The following is a 15,255-nucleotide window of genomic DNA, read 5'->3' as shown; positions in this document are numbered from 1 at the left end:
CAGGTCAGAATTCCTGCAGTAGGGAGCAGGTGGGAAAATGGGGTTGGCCTGACTGATATGTCAACAACTGAATTTATTTCTTGTAAGTTAAAATACCTTTGAGAAAAAAAAAATCCCCATTCTATCTTTTACATGTTGACAAAAAAGTTAGAAAATAGTAATAAGTGAATTGAGAGTAAAAGATGATTTTTTTATTTTTATATATCAATTGTTCAAATCGTGGGAAAACAATAGAAAAGGAACAAATTTTCACAACACAAAGTTGATTTGTAAGCGTTTTGAAGTCAGCTTCAAATTAAAGGAAAATAAGTCATAGTTTTAAAAGGTAACATTAATATCTATTGCTAATTACTTCAACCCCTAATAGTACCAGTTTAAAACAAGTTGGGGCCGGCGCCATGGCTCACTTGGTTAATACTCTGCCTGAGGCGCCGGCATCCCATATGGGCACCAGGTTCTAGTCCCGGTTGCTTCTCTTCCAGTCCAGCTCTCTGCTGTGGCCCGGGAGGGCAATGGAGGGTGACCCAGGTGTTTGGGCTCCTGCACCCCCATGGGAGACCAAGAGGAGGCACCTGGCTCTTGGCTTCGGACCGCTACAGCGCTGGCTGTGGCGGCCATTTGGGGAGTGAACCAATGGAAGGAAGACCTTTCTCTCTGTCTCTCTCTCTGTCTAACTCTGCCTGTCAAATAAGTAAATTAAAAACATTAAAAAAAAAACAAGCATCATCTAAAAATAATCAGTGTATCTAGGGTAGTAAGAATTAAAACTATATGAAATTTATTTATGAAATATATATATACACATACATATGTAAACATGCATACAAGGATCTGGCTTTAGAAGTAAAAGTATTTTGATAAAGATTAAAAATTAAAGACCCTACTACACTATAGCATAATAAAGATTATCAACCTGTACAGTCACTTTAAAGCTTAATATGAAAGTTTAACTTCTGCAGCCACAGAAATAATGATATGTTTTTGTTTTGTTTGCTAGGAGACTCCGTATTTCTCATATATGAAGATCTCATATACCTTGAAGATATTCATATTTCATATGCTTATTATCTCTTTGCCTATACATATGTGAGCATAATGCTAAAGGTGTCTTCAGATGTGGAGTTATTCACATTAAGTATGGAAATAGAAAAATGACTCCTGTCATCCCTATGTGCACATAGCCGATTAACTATGTAGGATTATAGTAGATATTCCACTTGGTTTCTGAAAAGTAAACTGTTATTTTCTTCTAGTAGCACGAAGATGAGAAAGTGAAATACCTAAGCAGAAAACAAAAATAATGCAAACCACTGCAATGATCTGTTGCTTCATTTGCTATGACGTCTTCTATTTATATCATTAGGCCTCTGGCATAGTGAGGGTATTGTGGGAACAAAATATTTTTCTGCAAATGACTTCCCAGACAGGTTCAACTTCCTCAAAGGTCCCTTCCAATACATCTAGTTTCATTGCTCTCCAGGAAATTCTTTTTCAGAGACTAAAGTATCCTGGCCCATGCTATAAGCTGTTTTATGTATGGATAAGTATCCTTTAGCTAATGAGATCAGTTATAATTTGGCTAGGAATAAAACCACTTTAATTTTTAACAGTGAAGAACATAAAACCATGAAAACAGATATTTGCTGGATGCTATAGCATCTTCAAATGCTAACAAAGTTTGGTTGTCAGGCCTGCAGAGTTGTAGGGATTAGGCTATGTATCAGAGAAAAGATCAAAACATATGTTTTATCCACATTGAAGCTTCCCACAATCAGTTTATTCTCTGACACAGTGAAAGCTGAGCTTACCAGATACATCACCACATTTGTAGGGAGACAAAAGTAATAAGTTTGGTATTGGACATGTCAAATGTATGTACCTGTAGAACATCTACGTAGAGAGAGCTTGTGCAGAGATTCCATTATTGATTCCCTCGGCCTTTAGGCTTATTGGCTCAGCCATGTCCATTTATTCCAGTCTGTTAAGTAGACATGACCATTCTGATGTGTGCCATGATCTAAACATGGCTGAGAAGCACAGGTGCAGTGGGAACTGGGAATTATGTGATGAGAACTCAATAGATGATATCTGGAATATTTTGCAGAATTGTCAGTCTATTGGTGGCAGCAAAAACTACACGCAGGGATTTCCAATGCCATTCATGGTGGAATAACTGGTACCAGGCTTAGCCTCCTGCTATAACATTAGAAAACTGAACAATACATACGAAATGACAGTTTGTACTCATCGAAACATGATTAGGACATGACTATGACACTAAGAAAAGAAAAATAAACATGACAAGCCCCATGATTGCCACAGCTTGCTACCTGAAAGCACTTTCTGCTTGGTAGCACGGGGAGTGTGGGAACTCAAATGGAGAATGGGAGTTTTGTTCAATTGAAGAGACAAATATCAAACTGCAGGAAAGCAGGAACCTACAGGATTTACAGGGAAGAGTACAAGACATGAGGTTGCTATGTAGAGAAGGAATTATAAAACCCACCTATGGGTCCCCATGTCTATCACTGAATACTGAGGCACGAGTCAATTAATAAGCCCAGGGTAAAACTCCACAGGGAAAGCAAAGAATGCCAGGGAACTTGAAGAAATCCCAGAACTCACACAGAGCTCAGAGATGTTTGTGTTCCGAACAATAAGAATAAAGAGACCAAAAAAAAAAAAAAAAAGGACAATAATTCTTTATATTTAGCCTAACAAAATTTGAAAAGGAGCCTCAAACTGATTAAATGAATCCCTAAATAGCTGTCTATGAAACAGAATCCAATGCTCTTTTTAACGCCAGCAAAATTAAGACATTCAATGAATTATAATACCCATCATCCTATAAGATTATTAGTCATAAAAAATGAAGATGCAAGCCACATTCAAGAGAAACATTAATCAACAGAGACACAAGTAGAGGAAGAAGTGAAGGGGGACAAATAGAATTCTGGAAACTATTCAGAAGATTTTAAAAATAGGAAGAAGAAATACGTTCAGTAAGTCATGGAAAAGAACAGCATAAGATGTTAGAAGAATCAGGAAAGTGCTGTAGCGTGGAAATCAAGTAAAGAGAAAGTAGTCAACAGAAGATCAAGTAAAACGAAGACTGCAAAGTGTTCATTTGATGTGACAGGAAGATAGCTGCTCAGCACGGCCACAGCAACTCCAGGAGAGAAGTCAGATTGAAAAGATTCGAGGCATGGGAAGAAGGAGACATGACAGCCATGTCTTCAAGACAAGATTGTCTTTGACTCAGGGTGGGCAAATATGTATACATTTTACATTGAAAACCAAGCTTTTAATATTGTACAACCTCCGCTACTGATGTGTTCTTTCTCTTCCAGTCACATCACTTTCAAACACGCAAACCACTCTCAACAAGAATTATGAAAGCAAAAGTGTTACCAAAAAAGGCATTCAGCAGCTTCTGAACCTGAATGTTGCTGCCCACAGTGCGGTAGAGCCCCTCTGTCTTGATCCCTAGGGAAAGAAAATCACATCACTTCAGTTCATAAGGCTGCAGCTTCCGTCTCCCTCCCGGCTAGAGAAAGGAGGTCCTTGTACACTGTTCAGACACGAAAGGTTCTCCCTGCTCTATGCAAGTCCTCCAGCCCTCCCAGGTGACATGGGAACAGTTTTCAAGCAGCTCTTCATGTTACTCATCCTTTATTTGGATTGTACCAAGCCCTCATTCACTTAACAGAAGAGAATGTCACTCTACAGTAAACAGAAGCATATGCTTAGGTGGGTGGCAGCAGACAGCTGAGAACAGTGCTGCCATGTTGGAAAGGAGCTAGGGTTTAATTGAACCAGAAGGAAATACCAACTGTCAAGTAGCTTCTGAACAGCATATAGGAGTAGCCCCGAGAAAGACTGAAGCCACATTCCAAAGCAAAAAGAGGCTTGGCTCATACATTACACTCACCTACTTCCCAAATATCCTCAAAGGGACAAGTAGGGAGTATTGTCAACCAGGAAGAATGGTGACCTCACATTTGCCTATGTTTAACTTGGCTCCCATGGATTTTGAAACCAATATCTGTTGTGACAGAAATTCAACTCATTTGTATAGGATGAAACCATCATAACACAGCTTGGAGAGATCCCAGGTACTCTATCAGAATAGTTGACATGATTTACAAGTCATTCAAAGCTCTCTGTCTTTAAAAGCAGCAAACTGCCTGGTCAACAGAGTGCCTTCCCCTAGGAGGTTCACACCTCCCTTAGGATATACCCCATGTGAAGAGATAGATAGGTCTGGGCCTCTTAACTTACAAGGCCTAAAGCCCAACAGATTATTATCAAGCCCCTTCTATCAGGTTCTATTTGCCTCTCAATCAGAAAAATTACTTGTAGCTTAGACAGCACCTTTCTTAGCTCCTCTAATAATGACTCTGTCCTTTGTTCTAGGCCCTGTCTAGTGCACTTGGGCCTCATTCCTTTGTAATCATAACCTCTACTCCACCACCAATGGCTCTACTCCCAACCTGTGTGTACTGATGGTCCTCTTCCCCACTTCATGCTGTATAATTGTTCAGACCTGGTTAAGGCCACTCTTAGGATCATTGGTTACTATCCTCAACCTGTCTTTTATGACCTTGTCTAAATATGATCAGAGTCGGCAAACTTGGAAGGCTTCCATAGCCTTGGCAACTCATGACGACAGCCTAGGGTGGTTACTGGCGCCATAAACTAGAGTGTCAATTTGTTGGGTCAACAACAGGAGCCACTGTGCGCTTGCTCCTCATGTGGGATCTCTGTCCTTAATGTACTGTACATTTTGATTTAATGCTATAACTAGTACTCAAACAGTATGTTTCACTTTGTGTTTCTATGTGGGTGCAAACTGTTGAAGTATTTATACTAAATTGATCTTCTGTATATAAAGAGAATTGAAAATGAATCTTGATGCAAATGGAAGGGGAGAGGGAGCGGGAGAGGGGAGGGTTGCAGGTGGGAGGGAAGTTATGGGGGGGGGAAGCCATTGTAATCCATAAGCTGTATACTGGAAATTTATATTCATTAAATAAAAGTTTAAAAAAAAAGCAGCAAACTGCAAATTATCCAGATATGCTTAGATATTACTTGTTTGGAATCTGGTGAAATTTTTTGCATTATGTCCAGTGCTCAAGGTGTATAAATGGCCTTCATCTCTAAGATGAGTCCTGACCAACAGCTGATGTCACTGCTACTTTAGAGAAACTGCTCCGGAATAAAATCATAGTGACCAAAATTAACATCACCAAAGTTATGCTTTTATTATGGCAAATTAAGATCAAGATCAAAGCTATGCAGCCTACCTTTGGTCTCAATGATATTGATGCACTTCCTAACAAACTTGAACCCCACTTCATTCAGCTCCACTGTGTCAGGGAAAGGAAATCAGAATTAGATTCTACTTCAGCAAGCATCTCTCATCAAACATTTAGTCTTGATGCTAAGGGACTCTAATGAGAAAAACAAAGTTTTTGTTGCTCATCTCCAATTGCCCTTAAATGGAAAGCTCCTTTTTATTAGGGTTACATTTTATGGTTTTAACTCTTATAATACAAAATGCTTTTTTAAGCCCTTTGCATTATGCCTGCTGCAGGCATGCGCAATAACAAATGTGGAAGGTTAGGGTGGAAATTCATACACTTTCCATCGCAAATCCAAAACGAGATGTATATATTTCCTGTACATTACCACTTCAATCCCCAGCATAAGATGAGCTTTCTTACTTCATTCAACAGATACTTTTTTTTAAAAAAAAGGGGGGGGGGAGGGCTAAATTTCAATTCACACAGAGGCATCCACATACAGACTTGCATCAATAGTACATATCATAATGATAACATCTGCTTTGATTAGTAGAGCTGGAAGCTTATCATTTCAGTAGACCAGAAATTTGAATGACTCACTTTCTTCCTGTTTCGTTATGGGGCTGTGGTAAATCTATAAAAGAAGAAAAACAAAGAGTCATGGCTATTGTGAATCACTATAGGTAAGTAGTGGAAATAATATTAAATCTCTTTTCCCAGAAAGATCGTCAAAATCACTAGAGACTCCAGGACTTCAGTAAGAAGGAAACGCAGGGTAAATAGAATAATCTCTGCCCAGGTCCCTAGAAAACAGCTTAATGATCGCCGAAAATTGCACTGGATTGCCTATAGTTCACTGGTGTGGGCGTTCTAGCCAATCCATCCTGAACATCAACTTCTGTAAAATTTGGAGCATTTTTATGATAGGACAAAAGAATAAGAGAGAAAGGAAGTGGTTTTCTCATGGACACCTGGGTAAAGAGCATTGATGGTAAAACTTAAATCTTTCCTGGGGCTGGTGCTGTAGCGCAGCAGGTTAACGCCCTGGCATGTAGTGCCGGCATCCCATATGGGCGCCAGTTCTAGTCCCAGCTGCTCCACTTCCGAGCCAGCTTGCTGCTATGGCCTGGGAAAGCAGTGGAAGATAGCCCAGGTCCTTGGGCTCCTGCACCCATGTGGGAGACCCGGAGGAAGCTCCTGGCTCCTGCCTTCTGATTGGTGCAGCTCCGGCTATTGTGGCCAGTTGGGGAGTGAACCAGTGGATGGAGGGCCTCTCTCTCTCTCTCTCTCTCTCTCTCTCTCTCTGCCTCTCCTCTCTCTGTGTAACTCTGACTTTCAAATAAATAAATAAATATTAAAAAAAAAATCTTTCCCAACCCCAAAGACTAGTTCATGGATGCTTCTCTGAGGAAAGGCAAGTGTTCATCTGAAAGAGATCCATGTGTTTACCAGGATTTTTTTTCATCATTTTGAAGTCTTATGCATCGTGATAAATACACCTCTCATGTATTTGAGATCAGAAAGGAGTCTTTAACTCTTAAAGCCAAGTCCTGCCTGTGACTCCACCTTGTGGAAGGAAACCCCGGGCACGCCCTTTGCATTCACTAGATTTCCAAATTTTTGTCAGTCTCGTGATCAGGGTTGGAGATACCCCTTCAAGGCCTGACCTTCTTTGAGATCTTAAACAAAGGCAGGCAGGCAATGTGTAAGATTAGTGGACTGGGGTGTTCAGTAAAATATCAGCAACATGAGCAATGTGAAGCTGTACAAAATAAGCCCTGCGTACGGCAGCTGTTAGAGCCTAATTTAAGGACCTCTGCTTCTAAAAGAACATGCTGTGGTTATGCATGCATGCCATGGATATTTCAGTGAGAAGATTTCTGGGCTGGCCACCCTCGGCTGTCACTTTGATAAACAAGAAATTTGGGAAGAGTCTGCCATAATCAAGTTGGGGAAGACCGACATTCAGAGGGCCCATGTTTTATCAACATTCTCCTCATAAGGCCATCTGCGTCATTTGAGCTTTAAAAACCTAAAGGAAGAGCAAGCACAGGAGAGGGAATTGAGGGAGAGATTCCGTGTTGAGTCCCCTAGCATCCTCCAAGACAAACAACCCAGGCACCTAGGAGTTAAACACCAGGGAGGTGATGAGGGGAAAGGAAGACGGGTCCTAGGCTACTTTCTGAATGCCAGTTTTCCTAATATCATTTCTCTTCTGCTACCTTCCTGGCTATGAATGCAATCTGGGATCTGATTACTCTTCTTTAGTATCCAGTGCACTCAAAATACACAAAAAGGAAAACTTGGAATGCATTTTGCACCATAGTCAGTTTATGACTTGAATAAAGCAAGAGAGAAGACTGTATTCAAATACTGCTCTATCTCAGGAGTTTTGCACACATCTTTCAGAGCAGATAGGAGCCCCTAAAACTAATACAGTACATTATGACTTACAAAATGGCTTTTACTTTATTTTCTAAATCAATGCTTTGAGACAGGTAGAGCAGAAATTACTAAGGCCATTTTACCATGGAGAAGAAAAGTGAGTCTCTGACAGGTGAAATTACTTGCTCAAGGCAAGTACTTGCTCAATGGCAGAACCAAGACCCAAATCCAGGCTTTTGAGATTCCAACTCCGGGAAGCTGATATTATTACATGTGACATTAGAAGAAACCCAGCTAAGAAGATAAGGAAGAGAGAGAGAATGTTCTTCAATGATTTCTGACAGCCCATATGGGTCTCTCTATTATAAACACTAACCCTTTTAAACGGGATCACTTTCTTCCCTCACTCTAAGTGAAGTATTTTTGGCTACAGGATGTCAATGCCAATTCTTCTACCTGCTGTATCCTTAAAGTGAGTAAGCTCATTTGGGAATATGACAGGGGCAGAAAAATCATTTTGAATGAAAGCTTAACAATTGCTTATTCACCATCATGGAAATTATCTTCCATCCTTCTTTTGGAATACATATTTAATTATGAATTAATTAATATGAAATAGAGCTTAATTTTCTTTCTTAAGAAGAACTCTTGGGCATAGCTACTTATATATACTTATACTATATATATATATATGTATATATATATATATATACTTATATATACTTATATATACTTATACTATAACAATGGAACAGGGAGCTGAGAAACATGTAATGTAAGCCCAAGTTTGATGCCTTCTCTGAGGGTGAACCTAGACAAGTCCTTTACCTTCTCTGGAATTCAAGTTGTCTTAGTTGTTAAACAAGAGATGTAGAATCAACAACTCCTTCCAGCTCTGAAACCTTGAGTATGAAGAATTTATTACCATTCATTTGTCCTACACCCACTTATACCACTAGAGGGCACTCATACACCAGCCGTGTGCTGCTGTGCTTTCCCCAGTGCCCAAGGTAACTTACAGGTTCTTTTCCATCCATGGCTTCCATCCATAGCCTTCTGTTAGCTTCTGAAAGGGCCTGTAGAGTGATGGTTCCCGGCCTGAAGAAAAAAATGACAAGTCGAAAGTTGAAATTTCACCCAAGAAAATAGACTTGATCTAAGATCCCTCTGTGTCACGGGTGGTGCCACACCAAGCAGTCACAGGTTTATAGAACTGTAATTTCTCAAAGTCATTTTTACTCAGAATACTAATGGGAAATTTAGAGCAAGGAACTCTGGGAATCCTAAGAGATGTGGTATCTTAGTGGTCTCATGCCAAGGGCGAGCAAGAAAACAGGACGGTGAATGCCAAGGTATGTCCTATTTAAACTGGCCCCACTGTGCTGGAGGCAAACTGGGGATCTTCCTGCCTCCCTCTCTTGGAATGCAGCCACTTGTTCTGGGCTCTAGGGGTGAGCATGTACATCACAGGCACAGTCACCTGTCAGGAAAATGGTTTTGCTCCTTCTACCACTGAGTATGGCCAAGAAGCATTTCCAGTTGGAAAGAATTCAACGACATGCAGACTGGCTCAGCCACAGGGAGGAGGCCTGTTGGCTGACAAGCAATCTTAGGAATAATAAACACAGCTAACACAGATTGAATGTTCGCTAGGTGCCAGGTCCTGTCCTAAGTACTTTGCATCTATTCACTCACTTAATCCCCCCTCCCGCCCCAACAAGCCTCTAAAGCCATTACTACTGTAATCATCCCTATTTCACAGAAGGAAAAACAGAAGAACAGAGGGGTTACCCAAGGTCACAGAGCTGGTACATGGTAGAGACAGGATTTCAATGAACAATGCCATGTGCTTAACCCACTGCCCTGGTAGGCCTCTTCTACATGGCAGATGGCCTTAAATCCGATTTGATCCTATTGACTTGCAAGCTGCTTGCTGTGGTCTGAATATCTCCCATAAGTTCCTGCCTTGAATCTCAATTGCCATAGTCATAGTATTGCCAGATGGAGCCCCTTATGGGATGATTAAATCACGAGGGTAGAGCCCCCACCATGGATGGGCTTAGGACCCTACAAAAGGCCTTGAGGGAGTGGGATTCATTCCCTCCCATCCCTTCTGCCACCTACCTGGATCTTGGATTTATCGTCTTTAAAGCTGTGAAAAATGTATCTTTCTATTTTTTATATATTACTCAGTCTCAAATATTTTGTTCTAGCAGCACAAATGAGACTAAGACACAACCAATATCCAGAGACATCTCAAGTAGGGGTATTCTTTGTGATCTCTTTAGATCTTTACAACCCAGCAGGTATTTGGGATTGTCTCTGCTACTGCAGATGTGAAATCTCCTTACACTAGCTAGCTGTGCTCTTAGGGGTGCCTCATTCCTCTCACTTGTTTCTTATCCATTCTGCCGGGTAAATTTCCTGCTTTAAACTTGTCATTAAGATGAGCTCTCGCTCTCTTTCTCTTTCTCTCTCTCTCTCTCTCTCTCTCTCTCTCGGTCACAAAATGGTGAAAGCAATGATGAGAGCATTTAGAGTCCTGTGTGTCTCAGAGGGCCTCTTTAGACTTCTGGTTCTGTTTCTATTAAGAACATTGAAATACACAAGCCAGGAGATCCTTTCTAGTGCTGCTATCATGGGATTCCTGTTCTACCTGCCGTTCCAACTCTTACCTCATCAAAGTCTACAATTTGGTAATTTGGAAAATCCCCCAAATTACCTGGAAGCTTGGCCAACTGAAAACGAGGATTAAGCTTTGGGCATTTTCTCTTTCCCAGTTTAAGATGTGGCTATCATTTTGGATACATCTTCTGGAGCTAGAAAGTCTAGTAATTGTTGTAAAACCAAGAGACAACTGGCAGAAAAGCAAACACTGCAAACCAGATATGCTGTTAAAACCCTCCTGGAGTTTTACTTCCCTAACTGGGAAGCAGAAAAACTGCTGAATGTTCTCTCTTGATCTTACAGAGATGCTGGAAAACAAAGAAGTAAGTGAAGTGACTATTCAGAAAGGTTTTAGCAATTCTTGAGAAAATCAAATGCAAAGAATATTGCTAAGAACTGAATGACAAAGTGTTAAAATGAACTAACTTCTAGTCCAGGATCCTCCACTAATTACCTTCATGATCTTAGACAAGTCCTTTGCCTTCCCCTGAGGGCTCAGTCACCCACATGGAATAGAAAGGCCTATAAGTAGGCATCTCCAGAAAGTTCATAGAAAATGCATACTAGGAAAAACTGCAAGGACTTCAAAATGTTGTACCAAAATAATTTTATCTTTCAATTCTATTTTTCAATGATTTTTTAAAAAAAATATCCTCATATAGCATGTCAATAGGGTTACCAGTGTAGGTTTGGACATCACAATGCTTGGTATTACCATTTACTCGCTATGAAAACTCAAGTTGCTTAATTTCTCTCTGCCTCCTTGTCTTCTTTTGTGAAAGGGACATTAAGTCCCTACCTCATGTGACAGGTGAAGACTGTTGTTATTAAGATTCACCAAGTTCTGATGTGTTTATGACTCAATGGTTTCAAATACCAGTAGTAACATAAATAAAAATGCAATCTTCTCTTCCTGGCCTAGGAAAAGGAACACAAAGAGCTCTCTGCTCTGTGCTCCAAGGAAGACAAGTATGGGTGTGTGATGTCTACTCAGAAGCCTGCTTCTGTTCCTTGTATTGGTCTGACCAGCAAGGACAGCAGATGGCACATCTCCCACAAAGTTCCCTGTGCTGAAAGGTGCATCAGCACTTGGTCATTATTATAAGTATGCTCTAGTTCATAGCTTCTTTATTCTGCTTAGAATAGCAATGAAACAAAAATAAAAGGGCACGGGCTTTGGAATCCTACAGGCCAGGTTGGAGCTCAGCCTCACCACTCACTATGTGACTTTAGATGGATAAGTCAGTTCAATGGATTTGGGTCTCATACAGGGATGCAGCGGACTACATGAGGAAATGTGGGGCCAGTGCCGTGGCTCAATAGGCTAATCCTCCGCTTTGCAGTGCTGGACACCAGGTTCTAGTCCCGGTCGGGGCACCGGGTTCTGTCCCGGCTGCCCCTCTTCCAGGCCGGCTCTCTGCTGTGGCCCGGGAGTGCAGTGGAGGATGGCCCAAGTGCTTGGGCCCTACACCCCATGGGAGACCAGGAGAAGCACCTGGCTCCTGGCTTCGGATCAGCGCAGTGCACCGGCCGCAGCGCACCGGCCACGGTGGCCATTGGAGGGTGAACCAATGGTAAAGGAAGACCTTTCTCTCTGTCTCTCTCTCTCACTGTCCACTCTGCCTGTCAAAAAATTTTTAAAAAATTAAAAAAAAAGAAAATGCACAGAATGTGGTAACTGCAATCATAGATATCCAAAGCTTTAATTCCTGGATTCTAATATCAGAATTGTTCACCATTCAGGGTAGAGGAAAAACACATTTAAAAATAAGCACCAAACTGAGTTCTTATCATGGGCCATGCTTAGCACCAGGTTGCAAGAAACAGAAGTTTGTCCCAGTCCCTAACTGCTTTCAGCTGTGGGATATTATTTGCAAGTAGCATGAAAAATAAACTAAGAAGGGAAATCAGAATGGAACTATAACATGGACATTTTAATCTCATTTAATCGCCTTGATGTGGAAGAATCAGAGATACTACAGATCCACGAAAGGGAAACCATAACCAAGAGTCATGTCCCCCCTCTTCCAATTGGGTCTGACACTGCCAGCAACACTGAGTGACAGTCTCATGGTTACCAGCAACAATATTGACTATCACAGCCATCTTGACTGGGATTATCCATTTTTTTAACCAAGAAATGACATAGAGTCACAAGTCAAAATTCTGTGAGTCTAATAATAACATGTCGATTTTTAAATGAGGAAACATACATGAAATTTCTTATTCCCTCATTTAAAAATGCCCTCTTTTCTCAGGCTAATCTAGATGATCTGAGTCACTGATAGTTTTGTTCAGATGATACTGTAATTCACCCTTCAAGTTCCTTTCCAGGAATCTGATCATTTTGCTAAATTCTATTACTCAGTGCTTAATATACACAAGTAACAGATTGAAATGAAATCTAGAAATGCACTTATTCAACAAAAAAGCATGCCTTTCTACAAAATCATTCCAAATACTTTCATTTTCAAGGTTAAAGGTTAGATCCTCCTGATAAAACCACTCAGATTAGCCACAGAAGGGAGTGCAGGCAGAGGGCATTGGAGAGAAACAAATGCAACCAAGTTCAAAATTTGCAAGCATGGTTCGAATACCTGAAAGTTCATAATCAAAACCATTTTCATCTCACATTAGTATCTGCAAAGTAGGGAAAAGTCTGCATCCTTTTTATACTAAGTGGGAGGAAAAAGGCTCCCTAATAGCACCACAAACCTCCAAAATGTGTTCCAGGAACAGGTGTTTAGCCTAGTGGTTAAAACTCCCACAGCCCACATAGGAGTACCTGGGTTCCACTGCCATCTCCAGCTCCTAATTCAAACCTCCCACCAACGTAGACCCTGGGAGGCAGCGGTGATGGCTCAACTAACTGGGTTTCTGCCACCCACATGAGACATCTGGATTCCATTTCCAATTTCTGGCTCCACAAACATTTGGTTTGCAGGCATTTGTGAACCAACAGATGGGAGCTTTCTCTGTCTCTTTCCATTTCTATCTCGGTACTCTCAAATAAATATAATTTTAAATGTGTTCCAATGCACTTGTTTTTAATGCTATATTAATATTTTCATCATAAAAACATGAGCTTTGGCATCCCCTCATATCTTGCCACATTTCCAAATGCTGACCTTTTGAATATCTAATAACAAATTAAATCCTAGCAGACATTTTTCTGGCCAAAGCAGGTGAGACAAATCTAAGAAGCTTGCATAGAAAAACAAATCAAGTCCGAGCCAGGTTTAACAGGGATCCCTGTGGAAGGCTGCCAGAAGAGCTGAGCCAAGGCTGTCTTGAACAGCCTTGCTCATTTTCATCGACAGGGAATGACAGTGGAAAATACAAGATCTATCCAGGCTCAGCATCTGGCATGTGGGTACATCGCCAACCTACACCAGCCCAGCTTACCTTTCGTTTGTTTCTATATCAAAACAGAACCTCTTGTCGATAGACTCTGTCTTCCTTCTCACACAATACTTCAAGGTTAAGTCCAAGGGCCCCTGATAGGAGAAAATGATTAACAATTTTGGGAAAAAAAATGCACAGAAGCTTCTTCTGCCTCCTGCAGTGTCCACAATGTCATGTGGAAGGCGTCTGTCAAGGCAGCAGGAGCAATGTGTAGACTCACTGAGAACATTGTCCTCTCAAATGGTACTTGTAGCAAGATGGCAGATGGCTTCTGCCTGCTCCAAGAATCAATGGCTGAGGCGGGGAGAACATGCTCAGCGTGGTCAAGCACTCTTTCCCAAGCATGGAAGATTAAACAGGAAGCTTACTGCACATCATCTAAGGAAAGTGTAGGGGGAACGGACTGCCCAAATGGCATTAAGTGTACATAATCAAAGTTTCATGAGGTCTTTAAGTAGGGAGCTTGCAAGGGGTTAAGTGGCTTTTTCAAAGTCTCCAAAAGTTAGGGAGAAGTTGAGCAAAGAAGATTCCTTTCAAGTGGCAGATGGGAGAGACAAACATTTCTGTTCCTCACATCCAGACAATTGAAGGTGTCAGGGAGAGAAAGTAACATTCGCTTATCATATACGATGTGTCACAATTTACATTCAGTGTTTTCAGACCAACTTTCTTCACAACAAACCTTAGGGGGAAGTGAAGCTCAGAGATGTAAAGCAGCTTATTCAAAGTCACCCAAGTTGGTAGTTGGAGATGGTAATAAACTAGGAAGCTTAAGACCTGGGATCTGGGGCCAGCGCTGTGGCGTAACATGTTAAGCCACCCACTGCAGCACCAGCATCCCATGTGGGCACAGGTTCAAGTCCTGGTTGCTCCACTTTTTATCTAGCTCCCTGCTAATGCGCCTGGGAAAGCACCAGAGATGGCCCAAGTACTTGGGCCCCTATTACCCACATGGGAGACCCAGATGGAGTTCCTGACTCCTGGCTCTGGCTTTGCGCAGACTCAGCTGCTGTTGTGGCCATTTGAGGAGTGAACCAGCAGATAGAAGCGCTTTCTCTTTCTCTTTCTCTTTCTCTTTCTCTTTTTCTCTTTCTCTCTCTCTCTCTCTCTCTCTCTCTCCCCCTCTCTTTCTCTCTCTCTCTCTCTAACTCTGAATTTCAAATAAATAAAAATAAATCTTCATCAAAAACAAAACAACAACAAGACCTGAGATCTTGTATGTTAAACCATTTATTAGCTACATGTCCCTGGGCAAATCATTCTCCCTCTGTGAGTCTTAACTTCACAATTTATTAACTGGGAATAACGCTTACCCCCTACCCCATTATTTCAAATTCAAAAACATTACCCAAGTGCCAGGTCTGTTCATAGAAACAATGCCATCCAAACCAGCAAAGCTAATCTCCCAAAACTTCTTCTCATTCATTGGCATATTCAACCCCTGGAAGGCCAATACTTTTGCTGCTCCTACATTATAACATTCAAACTTAAA

General features: G+C 41.2%; 1 protein-coding gene across 1 annotated transcript in view; it reads right to left on the bottom strand.

The window, feature by feature from the left end:
* OPHN1 (oligophrenin 1) overlaps window positions 1-15,255 on the bottom strand; it is a 366,805-nt gene that overhangs the window by 134,049 nt on the left and 217,501 nt on the right. The window contains exons 11-15 of the mRNA XM_062183480.1: window positions 13,764-13,855; window positions 8,711-8,789; window positions 5,907-5,940; window positions 5,307-5,369; window positions 3,412-3,486 (exon numbers count right to left, since the gene is read on the bottom strand). Of these exons, the coding sequence (XP_062039464.1) occupies window positions 3,412-3,486; window positions 5,307-5,369; window positions 5,907-5,940; window positions 8,711-8,789; window positions 13,764-13,855 (343 nt within the window). The remainder of the gene's footprint in view (window positions 1-3,411; window positions 3,487-5,306; window positions 5,370-5,906; window positions 5,941-8,710; window positions 8,790-13,763; window positions 13,856-15,255) is intronic.

This window comes from Lepus europaeus, chromosome X (assembly GCF_033115175.1).
Source record: "Lepus europaeus isolate LE1 chromosome X, mLepTim1.pri, whole genome shotgun sequence".
NCBI lineage: Eukaryota > Metazoa > Chordata > Mammalia > Lagomorpha > Leporidae > Lepus > Lepus europaeus.
Note: the sequence above shows the minus strand (reverse complement) of the source record. Positions and strands in the feature narration are given on the sequence as shown.